Raw genomic sequence first — 16,929 nt, forward strand, 5'->3', positions numbered from 1 at the left:
CTTTCCAAATTTACCCATGTCTGATTGTGTGATTTCTATTTACACTTTCCTCAGGTATTCCACTGTTAGATGATTGACTACAGAATGGAAGGAAACAGAAGACAGAAGCCTTTATCTGAACCTTTCTTTGCTTAAAGAATCCATCAGGTAAGATCTGTGACTGGTGTGAAACTGAATTTTCTATCAGAAAAGTATTCAAATGAACATCGGATCAAGAGAGTCCTTGAGGAATTTGAGGAATTCTGTTTTGTATTACTTGTAAATAATCTGTGAAATATGTGAAATTGTATCTCAAGTAATTTTGTTCACTATCACCATAATAAGCATTTATGTTGGAACAACTGTAGAATGGATACTGTTCTCTCTCTTTCAAATTTTTTATTTACATTTTGTAAAATTGGAACAGTAGGGATCCTTCCATTCTGCATGATTGAAAGCCAGCAGTATTTGCTGGTGCCTATTTTTAAAGTGTACATAGAAAAGCTACCTTATATCTATGAGTGTTGACAATTGTGTTCCAGTCTGGCCAAAACCTTGTGACCTAGCAATAAGATCATAATAAAACATCTAGGTAGGAAAATGAGTTGACCTTCTGATAACCCAAGTCAACTTTTGTTACCATGTTACCTATTTTTGTCCTCTATCATTGGATCTATTTTCAAATAAGAGAAACACGATGTATTTTCAGTTATTTGTATGAAATACATTTTTATCTATGTTTATTTGTGCCCTTTGCTATGCAACTTGTTTCCACAAAGGGACTTAACCAGCTCAAAATCTTTTTTTCAATTGTCATTCATGTTCTGTGTTTGAAAGACAGAGAGGCTAACAAGTAGAGTCCTTCCATTTGCTGGTTCTTTGCTCAAGTTCCTGGAGTAGTGAGGGGGTAGATCAGGCTGATGCCAGGTTTAAAGAACTCAGCTCAGGTCTCCCACATTGGTGGCAGGGATCCAGGCTCTTGAGCCAGCAGTCCTGCCTCCTAGAAGGAGTATATGTAGTAAGGTGGAATGGGCAGTTGATCTGGGACTTGATACTGGCACTGTGGTAGATGATGCTGGCATCTTAACTGCTGAGCCAAACACCCATCCTGAATCTGTGTTGTCTTGGAATATTATCTGTGTACCCAAAACCCTGCAAGTATAAACTGGACAACCCCTAATCTAAGTCCATGCAAGAATACTACCTCAAACACCCTTGAAAACTGTCTACATATGGATATACTTGCTGGAAGCCAAGAGGTAGGTGTGTATTTTTCTGTGATAAAGCAGCTCTTCTGATACCCAGAGAGCCCCAGAGGGGGAACCATCCAGCAGAGCGACAGAGAAACCCTATCTAGACACTGAGAGAATACTTCCAGGGTTTCTGGAGTGCTATTTGTGGGTCAGGCAGGCATCAGGGATTGAATTATCCTATTCCATGCTTTATCTCACACTTCATCACAACACTTTGAAAGTCATTATCTTCTTTTTACAGATATAAGAACTGAGGTGCGGAAATATTAAGTAGCTTGCCAAAACTCAAACATCCATAACCTATCTCCAGTCCCAATTCCAAAGACCCTATTATTTTACCATCTGCCCTTGCCTCCCAGAGGTGAGGTGACAGGAGAGGGTCCCCTGCATCAGCACACAAGCTTAGCTGCAAGAAGAATAGAATGCTATGTGTTGGAGAAGTGACAATATTTGTGTATCCAATTGCCAGTCTACTCTATGGACATAAGGAATGGAGTAACTAACACCCTGCTCCCTCAGCACTGTTTCAATAGGCAGTATTCTGAAAAAATCTTTTTCATGAGACGTTGCCTTGAGTAGTTTATGAGCCCAGGGTACTATAGTCATAGCATCACTACATTTCTTCCATCATGATTTCTTCTCTCATTCCTTTATGCATTTTTTGTAGCCCAATTGTGTGTTTAATTTGTGTTTAACATATTATCCTATCCCCCTCTACTCTGTTTCAATCGACTTGAGAGACAGACATGGGAACTAGGAGATCTGATTTAATGTGTATATTATCATCACCAGTATTCGTTTCTTTAGGAAGGCTGAGTAGGACATGCTTTATCGCTTTATCCTCCATTTTGTGATTTCTTTTGCTCATTTCTATAAACTGTGGGAATGGTGATTAATATTGGGAGCCTGATTTTCCACTGTGATGTTGGAACTCTGCCTTGAATGAAAAGAGAGAGGAGAGATGCAGCTAGAAGCAGCATTTCAGGGTGCGCTTAGATATTTTACAATGGTTTTGATTTGTTCAAAAATGTTCTCAAATATTGTTCATTTTATGAACTTAGTTTTGTGACAGCACTTCCAATTTGGTGTTCCAGAATGCACTCATCTCAATGAAGTACCTGCCTTGTGCCAAGGTCCTGAGAGGTAAAATAGGACTTCCTATTCTTGCCAGCAGAGGGCAGCAAAGAACACTGGAGCAGGTGCTTGATATCAGCTACTGAGGATGTTTCCCTTGGTGGAGGCAAAGATGAGGGTGTTCAGAGGACCAACATGAGAAAGGATCATTACAGGGATCCAGGAGGGAGACCAGACCATATGGGGAGTGTAAGGGTTCTCCCAAGGGCTCATAACTGCCAGCACAAGTAGACATCTGGAGAGTCATTGATTATAACCTTTTCTTGGTATTGACTGCTATTTCCAGGCTGTCTGATGCCAAGGTGTGGCTGGCTGCCTAAGTTAACAGGCAACTAAAAGCATGTCTGGGCACTAATAGAAACTGGCTGCCTGAGAGTTATCAACAAGCTGCCCACAGAGGCTGAGGGGTCCAGAAGCAGCCCCGTGAGGGTGAAGGATGAATGGGTGTGAGGGCTCACCAAATCCAGCTGCAGAAGAGACCGAGGCCCCGGGTACATGCCAGGAAGATGATTCTGCGAAATACATATACATGCATATGTATATAATACCAAGGATATTTTCCCCTTGTCTTGGGGGTGGGGGGCACTGCTTAGCTATGGAAACACTGTGTGATTTAGGAATTAGACAGTTCTCACTTTACCAACTGTTAGGTATCTGGCCCCCAGTCACACAACTTCACTGAGCTTCAGTTTCTCCACCTGTCAAATGGAATTAATAATTTTTACCTCAGAAGCTGGTGTTGAGGCAAGGGGAGGCTGTGTATAAACTACCTTGCAAGAAGCTTGACGTTTTGTAGTTGCTCAATGGATTTGATTGCGTGACGTATTCTCCCTCCTTTCTCTTTGGCCACGGACAAACATCCATGATAGTGTTCACTATTTTGGAAAATAATGTCTCCCTGTCTTTTCTAAGCATCCTTGGTGTTAAGCAGGAATTACTATGTGAGCTAGCTTGCTAAATTTTCAATGCTGTTACCCCATTTTATAGTTGTGGCAATCCTTTGCGGTGCAGTATCACCTCTGTTGTGCAGGTGGAGACACTGAGACTCTTCTAGCATAGCTCCTTTTACCAGCACCCTGTGCATGGCGAATGCTGAAGAGGGGGTTCAAAAAGTACATAGTTTGGTTGCAGCCCTCCTGCCAGTGTTGCTACAAAACCTTCTTTCCTGTGTAGATAGTTCATCACCCATTTACTTGTTTTGAGGTTTAATTTATATAGGTATGTATGTATGTATATATATATTTGAGAAAATCAACTTTGAAGAACCCAAGAATAGTGCATCCTTTGTGAGCGCTTAGACATTACTATAGCTTATGAGACATAGATAACATCCTCCACTGAATACATTAAAATGAAGTAAATCTTTGCAAACAAGTTTTCCTATTAACTCTCATCATCCAAGAATTTGAGGACAGAGGTCCTGCATGGGAAGTTAATGCACAGTGACTCCTGTTGTTCATTTCACAGTTAACACCCTTATGTGTGATGTGAGAGATCACCCATTTAAACACTTAGGGGGGAAAATTGAATAAAAGAATTTTGTGTTTGTGATATGTTAAAATAAAATAACCTTATAATTGACACAGCATCACATCGATACTATCTCTTCATTTGGTATTTAGGGCCGAAAGGTCAGTGTTCAATGACAGAAATGAAAATAGACTGCTATGGTCAGAGTTCTTCCCCCACCCACCCAGTTCTCCTGTTGAAGCCCTTATCTCTTGCTCTTTCTGTGCCATGCAAGGACACAGTGTGAAGATGGTTGTCTGTAAGCCAGGAAAAGAGGCTGAGTCAATGGGGCCCCATGCTCTTGGATTTTCAACCTCCAAAACCGTCAGACAAGTAAACTTCTTTCTTTGACACATTACCTAGCCTAAGGGGTTTTGCTACAAGAGCAGAAAATGGGTGAATCATGTTTTATTTTAATGTTGAACAAATTATTTTTGTATAAAATATTATATAATTATACTAAAATATGCAAAGAAATACTATTGCAGTATAGCTTTGAAATACAATGCCGCTTGGGCAAACTGGAGGAAAGCTTGCTGAAATCTCTGTTTCTTACAACTATGTGCAAAGGAACAATCATCTCAGTTTAATTTTGAAGAATTGAATGACGGTGCCAAAATCTAGAAAACCAATATATCAGTTTGAGAGTTTGTCAGTTATGGCATGAGCCTTAGAACCTTGACATCACAATGGTGGGTGATCTTGACTACTGCGGAACCCACAGTCTTCAGAGACTTGTTCATAGTTTCTGTTGAATAGTACAGACAGAGTCGAAGATTATGAGACATGGAAAATAATGTCAGAGCTTCTGAAAGTCATCCGCCAGTCCCCAGCGCAAGGTAGCCTTTTCCTATACTACTTGTGGTCATTTAAGCAGGCTGGTCGTCCCAGGAAGAGTTCTGTTCTGTTTTCCCTAAAACAGAGGAAGTAATTCCTGACTTTGGTGCTGGTTTCATGAGAAGCTACTTTTGTTCTTTGCTTTAGTGCTACGGAGCTCAAAAGAGCAGGCTTTGTACTATCAGGGGAGACACTTCCTTGGCTTCATGGCAAAGAGTTTTCTCTGAAAAGATCTCAAAAGAGGCTGTCCTTTTTATGAAAGAGTTTTATGTTCTGCTCAGTCCAACTGGTTTTACCTATTATGGCCACAGAGCCCCATTGGTACATGGTCCTAACTCAACCAGTTATATCTAAGCCTGTCTGATGTTAAGAGATGTTTGTGGAGGTTACCAGCAGTATTTCATGTTGTCTAGCACTTCTCTCCCCTTGCCTCCCAATTTGAACACTAATTTAGATAAGACGGGAAGCATTTTACTAAGTGGGAATCAATGTATCCCTATTATGTAAATTATCATGCTAACAGGGGTCCACGTTACAATGACTTCTTTACCAATCGCTGTGTCATCTTGTTTTACATGTGATAGGCTGAAAATTGCCTTGTGTTCCCTCTTCTGAAACCATGTTTTAAGAGCTTGGTGAGTCTCAGCTGAGGTGTCCATCCTAGTGTTCTTTACAGAGGGCAGTGTGGTAGTTGAATGGAAATACTCTCTCTAGAGATATAAACTGCTTTAGAATATCAGGGGCATGTGATTTAATTTTCCTTTGAAGGCAGAAGGCATGCCTGTTGCTTTTACTTAGAATGAATTAGCAGCAGATATGTATGGAGAACTTCACAGTTGAAGATTGCTTTTGATATTTTACTGTAACTTGCACTAAAACCAGGCAGATTGATATTGTTCCAAATTACATGTTCTCTTTTATGATATATGCTCCCTTTCATACACAGCCAGTTAGAAACAGACAAACTCTGAAATTTTCAATAATCTTCAGTACTTTCTTTCTTTATTCTTAGAATGTATCTATTAAGGAATACAAATTTTCATAAGTACAATTTTAGGAGTATAGTTATTCTCACTGTATCAGTCCTCCCACCCACACTCCCATGCCTCGTCCCCCTCACTCTCCCCTTCCCAGTTCTATTCTCCGTTAAGATTCATTTTCAATCAACTTTGTACATAGAAGACCAACTCTACATTACGTAAAGATGTCAACAGTTTTCACACAAGCACACATATACACATACACAAACTGAAAACTGGTTTTACAGTTAACTCTCAGTACAACTCATTGAGGACAGAGGTCCTGCATGGGGAGTCAGTGCACAGTGACTTCTGCTGTTAATTTAACAATGAACACTCTCATGGATGACGTCAGTGACCACCTGAGGCTCTTGAAATGAGCTGTCTAAGCTATGGAAGGCTTTTTTTTTTTAATAGAAAACGTTTATTTCATAAATACAAATTTCAAAAGGACAACTTTTGGATTATAGCGGTTTTTTCCCCTATGGACAAGGCCATAAGCAAAGTGGAAGTTCTCTCTTTAGAGAGAGAACTTCTCTTTAGAGAGAAGTACATTCTTCTTTGATTGCCACTTTTTTTCCACTGGGGTCTCACAGAGATTGTTCATGTAGACTATGTTTTAGCCACAATGTCTTGGCTTTCCATGCCTGAAATGCTCTCACAGACTTTTGATCCTCAATACTGCCAAGTGCACACTAGCAGAATCTTTCATATGCACATTTCTGCTAACTGCGTATTCAACAGAATTTCAGCTTTTTCTTTCTCATGCTCCTCAGACATGTTACAGCCTTCGCTTCTTGCTGATTGCAAATCCGCATTCAAATTTTTAGATGCTTATGGCAATGGCACCTAGTCTCAGGAAGCAACATTCTTTTTGTTAAAATAATAGAGGTACAACAATGACCAGAAACAGAGAGATTGAAAACCACAGGAATTCCTTGTTACGGACCTGTAGGGCACAGGTTTATTTGGGATTCTCTGGGTCCACTTCATAGGGCCCTCTAAGCTTGGTCCACGTGTTGGGAGATTGCTCTGGGTTAGGATCTGCTTCTGAGCTAATTCAGAACATTGGCTGAATTCCCTGACTTGTAGTTGAGGTACCTTCCTCCTCCAGCTGTCACCTGGGGGCTGGTATTTGCTCCTGGGAGCTGACTGTATCTAGTCTCATGTTTCTGTGCAGCTCCTGCCCATATGATAGATTCATTCTCCCTTGCCCTTCAACTCTCTCTGGCTTCCCCTTCTGTGCCATGTCCTGAGTCAATGTAGATGATAATCTCTGATTTGGGGACCTCTTGGGGGTTAGTTTAAGCCTCCTATATGAGGGAATGTAGTCTCCCTATTTGAAGGTTCATCACATTCATTCTGTCTTCACAGTCTCTTTTTGCAGATAGCACAGTCATAGGCTGCAATCATTAGGGTGTGAGGCTTTTGGATGGGTTGTTTTAGAACCCTCTGTGTACCACAGACTTTCTGGAAAACATCCCTTCCATCCTTCCACCAGCAGTTGTCCATGGTTCCCAAGACCTCCATGTTAGTGAGTCCGATGATGAGTCCTCAGTAACCACCTGCCTTACCTTCCATAGCGTTTGATGGGAGTGATGGCTCCCTTCTTGTTATCTTCTCAGTTCTCCACTTACCTGACACCTCTTGGTCTGAGCGGCTGTCTTCTTTTGCACGCCTGTAAGACGATACTTGCCCTAGGTTTTCCCTTGGATGTGTTCCCTGTCCAGCTCTCTCAGTGCCACCTGCTCTTTGAGACCTGTAAAACCTGAAACCCCATTGGCATCTGTAGTTGGAGATCCTTGTCTGAGGAATTGAGATGACAGTTTTATCATGTGTCACTCCTAATGATTGACATCAAACTAGTCTGTGCCCATTGACTAGCTACTCTTTGGTGTTTGCTGTTGAGCAGGGATGCTGATTCTCAGGAGCCTGGCACCTCAAAGGATGCAAGTGCTTCAAATGGACCTGTCCGAAGACTACTGGTGCACGGTCCGATAAAGTTAAGAACGGGTGATAAGAAAACAAAGCGTCAGGCTTTTTTGTACAAGGATGAGCTGAAGATTTCCAATGTTCGGTAGGTACATATGATGCATGCTATCCTGATCATCGTGAAATATATTGTCTCTAACAAAATTCATTTTCATGCACTCTTTCTCAGCAAGTAGCATGTTTTTACTTTGTTTTTGCCAGTGGTTTCATTCTTCACTTAGTAAACAAGCAGTCATGGAAGTTTTATTCTGTATTGTGCCCCTGTAGACAGTGCAATCAAGAATGGGAGAGACGGGGTTCCTCTCTCTCTCTTGTTTTGAACATTTATTTATTTATTTTAAAGGACGAGTTAGAGATGGGGCAGTGAGAGAAAGAGAAGGGTGGGGGAGAGAGAGAGACAGAGACAGAGACAGAGAAAGTCTTCCATCCACTGGTTCACTCTCCAGATGGCAGCAAATGCCAAAGCTGTGCCAGTTTGAAGCCAGGATCCAGGATCCAGGAGCTTCTTCCAGATCTTCCACATGGGTACAGGCGCCCAAGGACGTGGGCCATCTTCTAATGCTTTCCCAGGCCATACCAGAGAGCCGTATTGGATGTTGAGCAGCCGGGACTTGAACTGGCACCCACATGGCATGCTGGCACTGCAGGCAGTGGCTCTACCTGCTACGCCACAGTGCTGGTCCCAGGATTCTTCTTTCTTGAGACTTGCCTAGAGATGATAAAACTAAGAAAGAGACAGTTGAAGATTGTAATAATATGCATCTGATAGTAGCAAATAAACAGTGCCATGTGGAGAGTGTCAGAGAAGAGTCCCACTAGGGTGCCTATGTGAGATGCAACATTGAAACCGTTCCTCTGGTGTGAGAAGCAGCCACCTGTTCTAGACTGGGTATCCCAATTTGCCTGGCCGAGGGGACTGCAGGCCATCATGTATGCAGCTTGACCCTTTGGGAGCAGGGCTTTAGCAAGGCGGATGTTTCTGGAGCTCATTGTAATTGACCAGGTCAGAGGTGAGACTGAGTAAGTGCTCAGGGTTCTGGTCACAGAGGATCTTGACAGATCCCAGTAAGGGGTTGAGGAATTCCTTTGAAGGGGTTTCCTTATGGAAATGACCATATCAGGTAAATATTGTAGCGTATCATTGTGGCTGCTGGGAGATAATGGATTGGAGAGCTGGCAACAATATAGGAGGGAGACTGTGTCCTGGAGATGATAACCCAGATCACCGATACCAAGGACCCCAACTTGGGAGGGACAGTGAAAGCAAAAGGTACAGAGGCAGATTTGGTGTGCTGGTTGGAGATAGACACAAGTGGTCACTCCTACTGTCAGCCTTGAACACAAATGCAACCAGTACATAGCCTGGAATAAGGCAACTGCTTAACGCATGTGTGCAGGGAAGGGGTAGGAAGGAATAGACTGATCTGGACATCTGCTTATCTGCTCCATGTGTGTTTTCATAATTTACAAAATATTATATAAGGCAAAGACGAGTTCCAGAAACAAAATCTCACCAGGAAGCTTTGCAGTGAGTAAAGAAAAATAAAAGTTGCCAGTGCTGCCCTCCCCTTGGCTTCCAGTTCTGCCCTGTCCTAGAGCAGAGCAACAAGGATTGGCAGTGCACCGGCCATAGCGGGCATTTTGGGGGTGAACCAACGGAAGGAAGACCTTTCTCTCTGTCTCTCTCCCAGTTTTATAAAATGCAGTCTCATCTTAGTGACAATCATATGAGGTATGTTGGATCAGGGGTGTGTTAAGCGCAGTATGGTGTGTTCAGGGTATCTTGTACCTCCTCTTGCCTAATCCTTGCCTTCATTATCTGAGATGGGTCTGCATTCTTGTTTTCCAACAGGCTCTGATGCTGAGAGAGCCCCAGTGGCTGCCTCAAGGTCACCACAGTAGTCGTGGGCCCATGATTTTTTTCCTTAAGATTTATTTTATTTATTTGAAAGTCAGAGTTAGAGATGTGGAGACAGAGAGGTCTTCCCTCCATTGGTTCACTCCCTAGGTGGCCACAACAGCCAGAGCTGCGCCGATCTGAAGCCAGGAGCCAGGATCTTCTTCCGGGTCTACCGCCTGGGTGCAGGGGCCCAACGACTTGGGCCATCTTCTACTGCTATCCCAGGCCATAGCAGAGAGCTGGATTGGAAGAGTAGCAGCCAGGACTAGAACTGGCGCCCATATGGGATTCCGGTGCTTCAGCAGGCCAGGGCTTTACCCACTGTGCCACAGTGCTGGCCCCGTGAGCCCATGTTTGAAACTAGATCTCTTTATTATAGTACCGGCTCTCACCCAGCTGCCTCAACACTTTGTATTCTTTTGGATCCCATGGCAGATTTTATGACAATTTCATTTCAATAGCTTTAAATCATAGGGAGCCCTGTGGCCAAATCCCTGAACATCCTCCTTAAGGCTTAGAGCTCTTCACATCTACCACTCACCTGAGAGTTAGATTTGTAAAGGAACAAGGCAGCATGCCAGAGGGCGAAAGTGGGTCGGACCAAACCAGTACTGAGCAATCTCACTGCTGAAGCTGCGATATCGTCACCTTGTGCTCTCTGCAGAAAAAAATGAGAGGTGATTTCTTCCCTTATGGATAAGACGTTGAGCACTTGGACTAAGGTACACTTTGTTTTGTGCTTTTATCGTGGCTGCAGTCTGTAGGCCACAGTATTTTTTTAAGCCAGAATCTGTGGGGCAGATGATCTGAACCAAATCTTAAGAAGGGAAATTTGAGCTGGTGTTGTGGCTCACTTGGCTAATCCTCCACCTGCAGCGCCGGCACCCGGGTTCTAGTCCTGGTTGGGGCACCGGATTCTGTCCCAGTTGCTCCTCTTCCAGTCCAACTCTCTGCTGTGGCCCGGGAAGGCAGTGGAAGATGGCCCAGGTGCTTGGGCCCTGCACCCGCATGGGAGACCAGGAAGAAGCACCTGGCTCCTGGCTTCGGTTTGGCAGTGCACCAGCCATAGCGGGCATTTCGGGGGTGAACCAACGGAAGGAAGACCTTTCTCTCTGTCTCTCTCTCTCACTGTCTAACTCTGCCTGTCAAAAAAAAGGGGGGGGGGATTTGAAATAAGCTGTCTTTAGAGAAGGAGTGGAGAGGGTCCCCTCCCCCCGACCCGGCCAGGATCAATTTGAATATTTGTAGCATCTTTCACAGGCTGGAGAAAATCATCAACTTAAAAATTTAGCCTGCTAGGGATTTATTGAATTTTGAATCCAACTTGCAGTTAGTTGCCTTGGCAGTGCCAGCCTCAATGACTTCACAGGCTTTGTACAGCCCAAGGACCAGACATTCACCATCCCAGCTTTCAAGGTGCAAAATTTGTAGAAGAATTAAGATTCAAATGTGTTTGTGATATCTGAAACTAAGGTTATTCCGAGATTATGTATGTATAGTCTGTCTCTGTGAAGAAGAAAATTTTATAAATAATTCATCCATGATTTAATCTTTGTTCAACCCCTCACACACTCTGTTGAAGTCAATCAGATGTGCATGACCAGAGAATGAGTGATTCTCTTAAAATGTAACACCTTTAAACTATAGAGTATGGCCTCGAGTCCACAGTCAGCATTCAGAAAGAGACCAATGCATCTGTTGCCACTGGCTGCCATTAATCTTGTGTGTGGGGGCCCCTTGTGGGCCAGCCTTCATTGAGCACATGCTTTTGTCAAGGTCCACCTGACTCTTGCCTGTGCTGTGCACTGAGAGGGAATAGATGGATGTAAGGTGTTCTTGGTTATGGAACATGGAGAATTGGGGTTTGCTCAGGAGAAGATGTGCTCTTATTTAAGAAAAAAAAAAACCATCTTGCTTGATGATCTTTTTAGGTACGGCAAAAATATTTACTACAAACATGTAATCCCTGTCAATGAAATATGGATTTCCAAATGCATTGTTGAGGAAGGTGATACCAGTGCCTCCAGGTGCCTGAATATTGGGTGGCCAATGGTCAACTACAGGGCCAAGTTCTTGTAAGTATCACTGCTGAGTCTTGTAACTTTACTTTGATATGGAAGGATATAACCCTTATTGCCTTTTCTAACAAAGATAGAGAAATGCACCTAAATTTTCTTCCAAACTTGTTTTTTTTTTTGGGGGGGGGTGGGGAGGGAATGATAAGCATTTTAATTTGACCCTGTAATAATCTGCTGCCTCATGCTTTGACTTCCAGCCATGGCACTTGTCTGACACATATTTTCCCCAAGAAGTTTTTATGTGCCAATATGTGTGGAGAGAATGAAATGGGAACTGTGGAATGATTTGCTTTGGTCTGGAGCAATGGTTTTCCAAGGGCTCCATGAGCTACTTGGGGAGTGGGTATTTTGGATTAGTAAAAATAGATTTGAGAGAGCAAGGCTCTGGGACCCCTCTCCAATATCCTCCATCCTCTAGGTCTAGGCTTTTGTGTGTTTCAACTAGTAGAGTAGATCAATTCAGCTTGGAAAAATCCTTTGATTCTCCCAAAGTAATGCCCTAAAGAAATAATACTTGATTATACAAATTAAATTATATCCTGGGTTGCTAGAATTGCTATTTGGTGTCTTCAGTGATACAGCCACCTGAAACAAAGATTTGATTCATGGGATGTGGGTGAGTTTTCCAAGGCCCATTTTGAGGCTGGTATGAGGAAAGGAAACGGGGCTCCATTCCCTAGACATCTTGTGTCTATGTTTTTGTGTACACAGGTACCTTGCAACCCCTGCCTGCTGCTCTGAACAGGCACAAACCATATGTCCTGTGTGTTTTTCACATAGACAGTTCATCCCAGGCACTTCGTGCTCTTTTTTGCTCTGCTCTCCTCACTCCCTCCAGGTCTGTCAGGTCGTATTGAAGTTGATACAAAGGAGATATATCCAAACTGTTAATTAACTCAGTTCTGTGATGGAACTGCTTGCAAATATTACTGAGAAGAAAGACATGCTTGTACCACTGTCTGCATGTCTTCTTGGCCGTGACAACTTTGCTCCCTAGGTTCTCAGATCCTATTGCTTAATGTCTTCTTAATCTTGCAGGTGAAAGGAAGCTGCCTATTTGGGCATATGTGGTGCCTTTGATGAGGAGTTCCACTAGACAGTTTTTTGAATGAGGGAGAAGCGTGGGCACGAGGTGGACATAGGCTGTATTGGCTATGAAGCTATGTAAACACATACAACACATTTACAACACCGCCCAGCTCCGAGTACATTTCCTTTTGGCTGTTATCACTCTTATGCAAATTGGCATAAGTAACCAGTGGTGTTCAAGTCCATATGAAGGTGGAAAGCCAAGGAAATGTCCACTTTGCTGTGGAAGCATGTCCTGAGAAGGCATAGAAATGCAGCGTGGAGGAGCTCTTGCTGGTAGAAATAGGAAATGTGGCAGCCCCTGCAGAAAAACGTGTTGCTTCCATGAGTTCAATGTAGGATGACCACAGGACTGAGCAGTTCCACTCTGGAATGTAGGTCCAAGGAAAGTGTAAACATACATACATTCTATGTTTGTTCCTAACTCTGACTTTTGGGCACAAATGTTCCTAGCAGTGGTGTTCATTAGAGCCAGACATTAGCAACAAATCACATGTTCATGACCTGATGAATGGATAGTTAGGATGTGTAGGATCTGGGGGTGGTGGGGGATAGGGCGTGGCTGTTTACTAGCGAGCAGGGTTTGCTCTCGGGATAATGCAGATATTCATGAGCAAGGTATTACAGATGCTGCCGGCACAGGACCCAGTCATATAAATGGTCAGTTTTATTTTCCATGTAGTTAATCACTCCCCAGCTGTTTTGGATGCTAGTAAATTATAAGCCCATGTATGTTTGAAACTGCAGATCTTTCTCACTTTGGATTTCAAATACATTCATGATGTAGCAGAAAGGATATAAAACATTAGTCACCAAACACTAGGTGCTTTGACATTCTTCAGCACATCATAGCACTGAAATGATTTTCGAGGTATTTATTTGACATCTGACAATTCTGCAGCCTCTGTGCAGTACAGTGGTATGGATTTCCCCGCTAAAGGGAGCTCAGAGCATTCCATTCACATGCCCAGTCTCTTCAGTATGACCTAATCTGATCATAATGCTTTTTCCATTTGAATAGCACTTCAAGCTACAAGAGCACTCTGAGGTTTAATGACCTCCACTTTCGATGGTGGATACTGAGACTCATGTCAGTTCAGTGACTCCTGTGATCACTGAGCTAGCATCCCATAGTTGCAATCCAGGGTTTCGTTTCAAGTCAGCTTCTCCTTCCCTTTAAGAACTCTTTCCCATCACTGTCATGTGGCTGTACAAGAGCGGACTCCACCCAGAGCCCTTGTATGCAAGGGCACTACTTGGCCTGAGTCCCTGTCACCCACAATTGCCTGCTGGTGTGTTTATCTGCAATGGTAGTCTTAATCAGTTGGAATTAGTCTTTCATGTAGCTTACTATTTTCTCTGACTTCTCTGCTTGCAGTTCCAGAACATTCATGGAAAAATGGGAACGCTTGCTGGACAGGTATTTCTCTAGCATACACGTTTTGAATCTTCAGTGTGTGATAGGAGGCATAAATCTCTGCGAGCAGTGCCCCTACATGATTCCCACTTAAAAATGCTCTTCCCACTTAAAAATACTCTCAGATGATCTTGCAATCCTTGGTTCCTCTACATGTGCTGTAAGTCATGTTCCCTCATTCACATGAATGTTGTATTCATTGTTGAAGAAGTTCAAGATGTATCTTTCATCTTTTCCTCCGTACAGCCTATGGATCAGAGCTAACAATATTCCCAATATGTATTAAATGTCTATAAATGTAGCTAGTACTGAGCTACTCAGTAGCTGAGTGGATCTACTCAGTGCTCTACTGAGTGAGTCTGAAAGCACCTGTTGCTTCCTACACTTGAAGCCATGAAGGTGGTCCAGATAGGTAAACTTTGAGGGGTGGATCTGCTGCCCAAACCACACATCAAGACACTCCCTATTATTTTCCAGGCCATGCCGTCTTTCCCAGAATTATTTTCCTACTCATCTGGTTTTGTTGTTCTTGGTTTGGCTTTTTAAAGATTTATTTATTTATCTGTTTGGGAGGTAGAGCTACAGAAAGAAGGAAAGGTGGAGGGTAAGATCTTCCATCCACTGGTTCACTCTCCAAGTGGCCGCAGTGGCTGGAGCTGGGCTGATCTGAAGCTAGGAGCCAGGAGCTTTTTCCTGGTCTACCGCGGAGCTACAGGGGCCCAGGCCTTGGGCCATCTTCTACTGCTTTCCCAGGCCATAGCCAGGAGCTGGATTGGAAGAGGAGCAGCCGGGCCTCGAACCGGTGCCCATATGGGATGCCGGTGCCACAGGCGGTGGGTGATGTTACCTCGTATGCCACAGCGATGCCACTCCTCATCTTTTGACCTTGCTGAGTTCTACAAATCTAAATATAAATAATATAAAAGTTATTTATAGATAAATATATTTATATCCTGTAAGTATGCTATAGATATCTGTGCACAGAAATACGTATGTATGTCTCTGTATCAGTATATGTATTAGCTAGCTCAAACAAGAGTTTCGTGTGTGTGTATATATATATATATGTATATATGTACATATAAATGATGAGAAATATATAGAAAATTTTTGCCACATGAATTGATTTGATGAGAAACATTAGCTAATTCATTAATTTTTGTTTCTTAATGATTTTTATCAGGTGTATAACTGAGTCGAAAGAGAAAGATCAAAAGCAGACCACACTTCTGCAGATAGAATCACTCACCGATAGCAACATTCCTTATGTAAGTGTGTTTCAGACTCCACATTTTAAATTCCAATTTCCTGACTTTGAAAGAGAGGTAGAGACAATGGGGATAGAGGTTTTAGGTAGAGAAACAGGTAGAGATCAAGCAGTATGGGAAGAGGAACAATATAATGGAACAGAGGAGGGGATGAGAAGAAGAGGGAGGAGAGAGTGAGATTGGAGTGACAGAGAGAGATGGGAGAGAGAGAGTATTCAGAAGGGAACATGGAGAAATATATCTTTACCTACACATGCAGTTTTTTTGTGTACATAAAAAGTAAACGTTAGGTTATATGAAGCATTGGGAATCCACGATAACTCAATGCTTATGCTTAGAAAGAATATTTCCTGTTAAATATCCACGAAGTTTCATGTTTTCATAAAGTGTTTTTCCCAAGCCAGTATTCTGGGAATTTAAATATTTCTCTTCATTTGTCACTGCTTTCAAACAATGGTTTTGTTTGTTCCCAGTTTTTCAATATTTATTTCATGTTAAAATATTTTTATTTATTGGGAAGGAATTTTAAAACCCTGAAATGTGTGAAAGAGTGATAGGAATATCACACCCAAATGTGCTGATTTGATAGCATCCTGTCCTATATTTGTTCCATAATTTATTTTCTCTGTCTCTCTCTTGATATGTGTCTGGATATGCTTCTTTCTGAAGGCAGTTACATATGCTGCATGCCTTTATCTTCGAATACCTGTGTATTCCCAAGATCAAGATATAGTCTTAGATAAACACCATACAGTCCTCACCTGGAAATTGAACATTGGTATAAATAATATTGTCACCTGTTGTTCATGTCATGTTCCAATTGATTGTTCTAGTAATGCTCCCTTTGTGGAACAGAATCCACTCTCGGAGTTAGGTATTGCATTGAGCTGGTTACGTCCCATACCAAAGTCTGTCAGGATTGAATTAAACTTGAAGGGGTGAACCTTTGGAGAGATCGGTGTGTGTCTTCCTCATTTTTGTATGTTGTAGGGAAGAATAGCTTCAGTTGGATCACATTTGATTTCTAACATTAAGACACACTAGCCCAGATCTTCATAACGGTGACCATGATAACACTGATACGCTATTTGACTTTTTCTTTACAGCGGCTTCAGATCACAAAATGTGGTATTTGCAGTAGAAAAAGCCTAGTCCAACACAGCCATTTACCAGCAGCTAATCAGAGCCAGGCATCTTTTATGAGCTGTTTTCCATAACCAGAGGAATTGCTTGAAGAAGTTGAGAATGGAGTTCTCCTGTAGGGAGGAGCACCCTTGTCTCAACCTGCTTTGGTTTTAGTTGTGGCAAATGGTTGCTCATCCTGGAATTTTTCAAAATCAGTTTCATTTATGTATGGTTTTCATAAAATAACCATACCTAATGCTATTCATTCACACTTGAAAATCTGAGTTTTCTCTAATTTTATCTTGATTTTATCTTACAGAAACTTGCCA

The 16,929-nt window shown here is 42.4% G+C and overlaps 1 protein-coding gene across 1 annotated transcript in view; it reads left to right on the forward strand.

Annotated features, from left to right (window-relative positions):
- The window catches only part of LOC133765216 (rho GTPase-activating protein 20-like), a 134,362-nt gene that overhangs the window by 5,658 nt on the left and 111,775 nt on the right, over window positions 1-16,929 (forward strand). Inside the window, exons 3-7 of the mRNA XM_062198877.1 lie at window positions 55-147; window positions 7,644-7,808; window positions 11,555-11,698; window positions 14,169-14,210; window positions 15,391-15,475. Of these exons, the coding sequence (XP_062054861.1) occupies window positions 11,673-11,698; window positions 14,169-14,210; window positions 15,391-15,475 (153 nt within the window). The 5' untranslated portion in view covers window positions 55-147; window positions 7,644-7,808; window positions 11,555-11,672. The remainder of the gene's footprint in view (window positions 1-54; window positions 148-7,643; window positions 7,809-11,554; window positions 11,699-14,168; window positions 14,211-15,390; window positions 15,476-16,929) is intronic.

The sequence above is a fragment of the Lepus europaeus genome, chromosome 8 (genome assembly GCF_033115175.1).
Source record: "Lepus europaeus isolate LE1 chromosome 8, mLepTim1.pri, whole genome shotgun sequence".
Classification (NCBI taxonomy): Eukaryota; Metazoa; Chordata; class Mammalia; order Lagomorpha; family Leporidae; genus Lepus; species Lepus europaeus.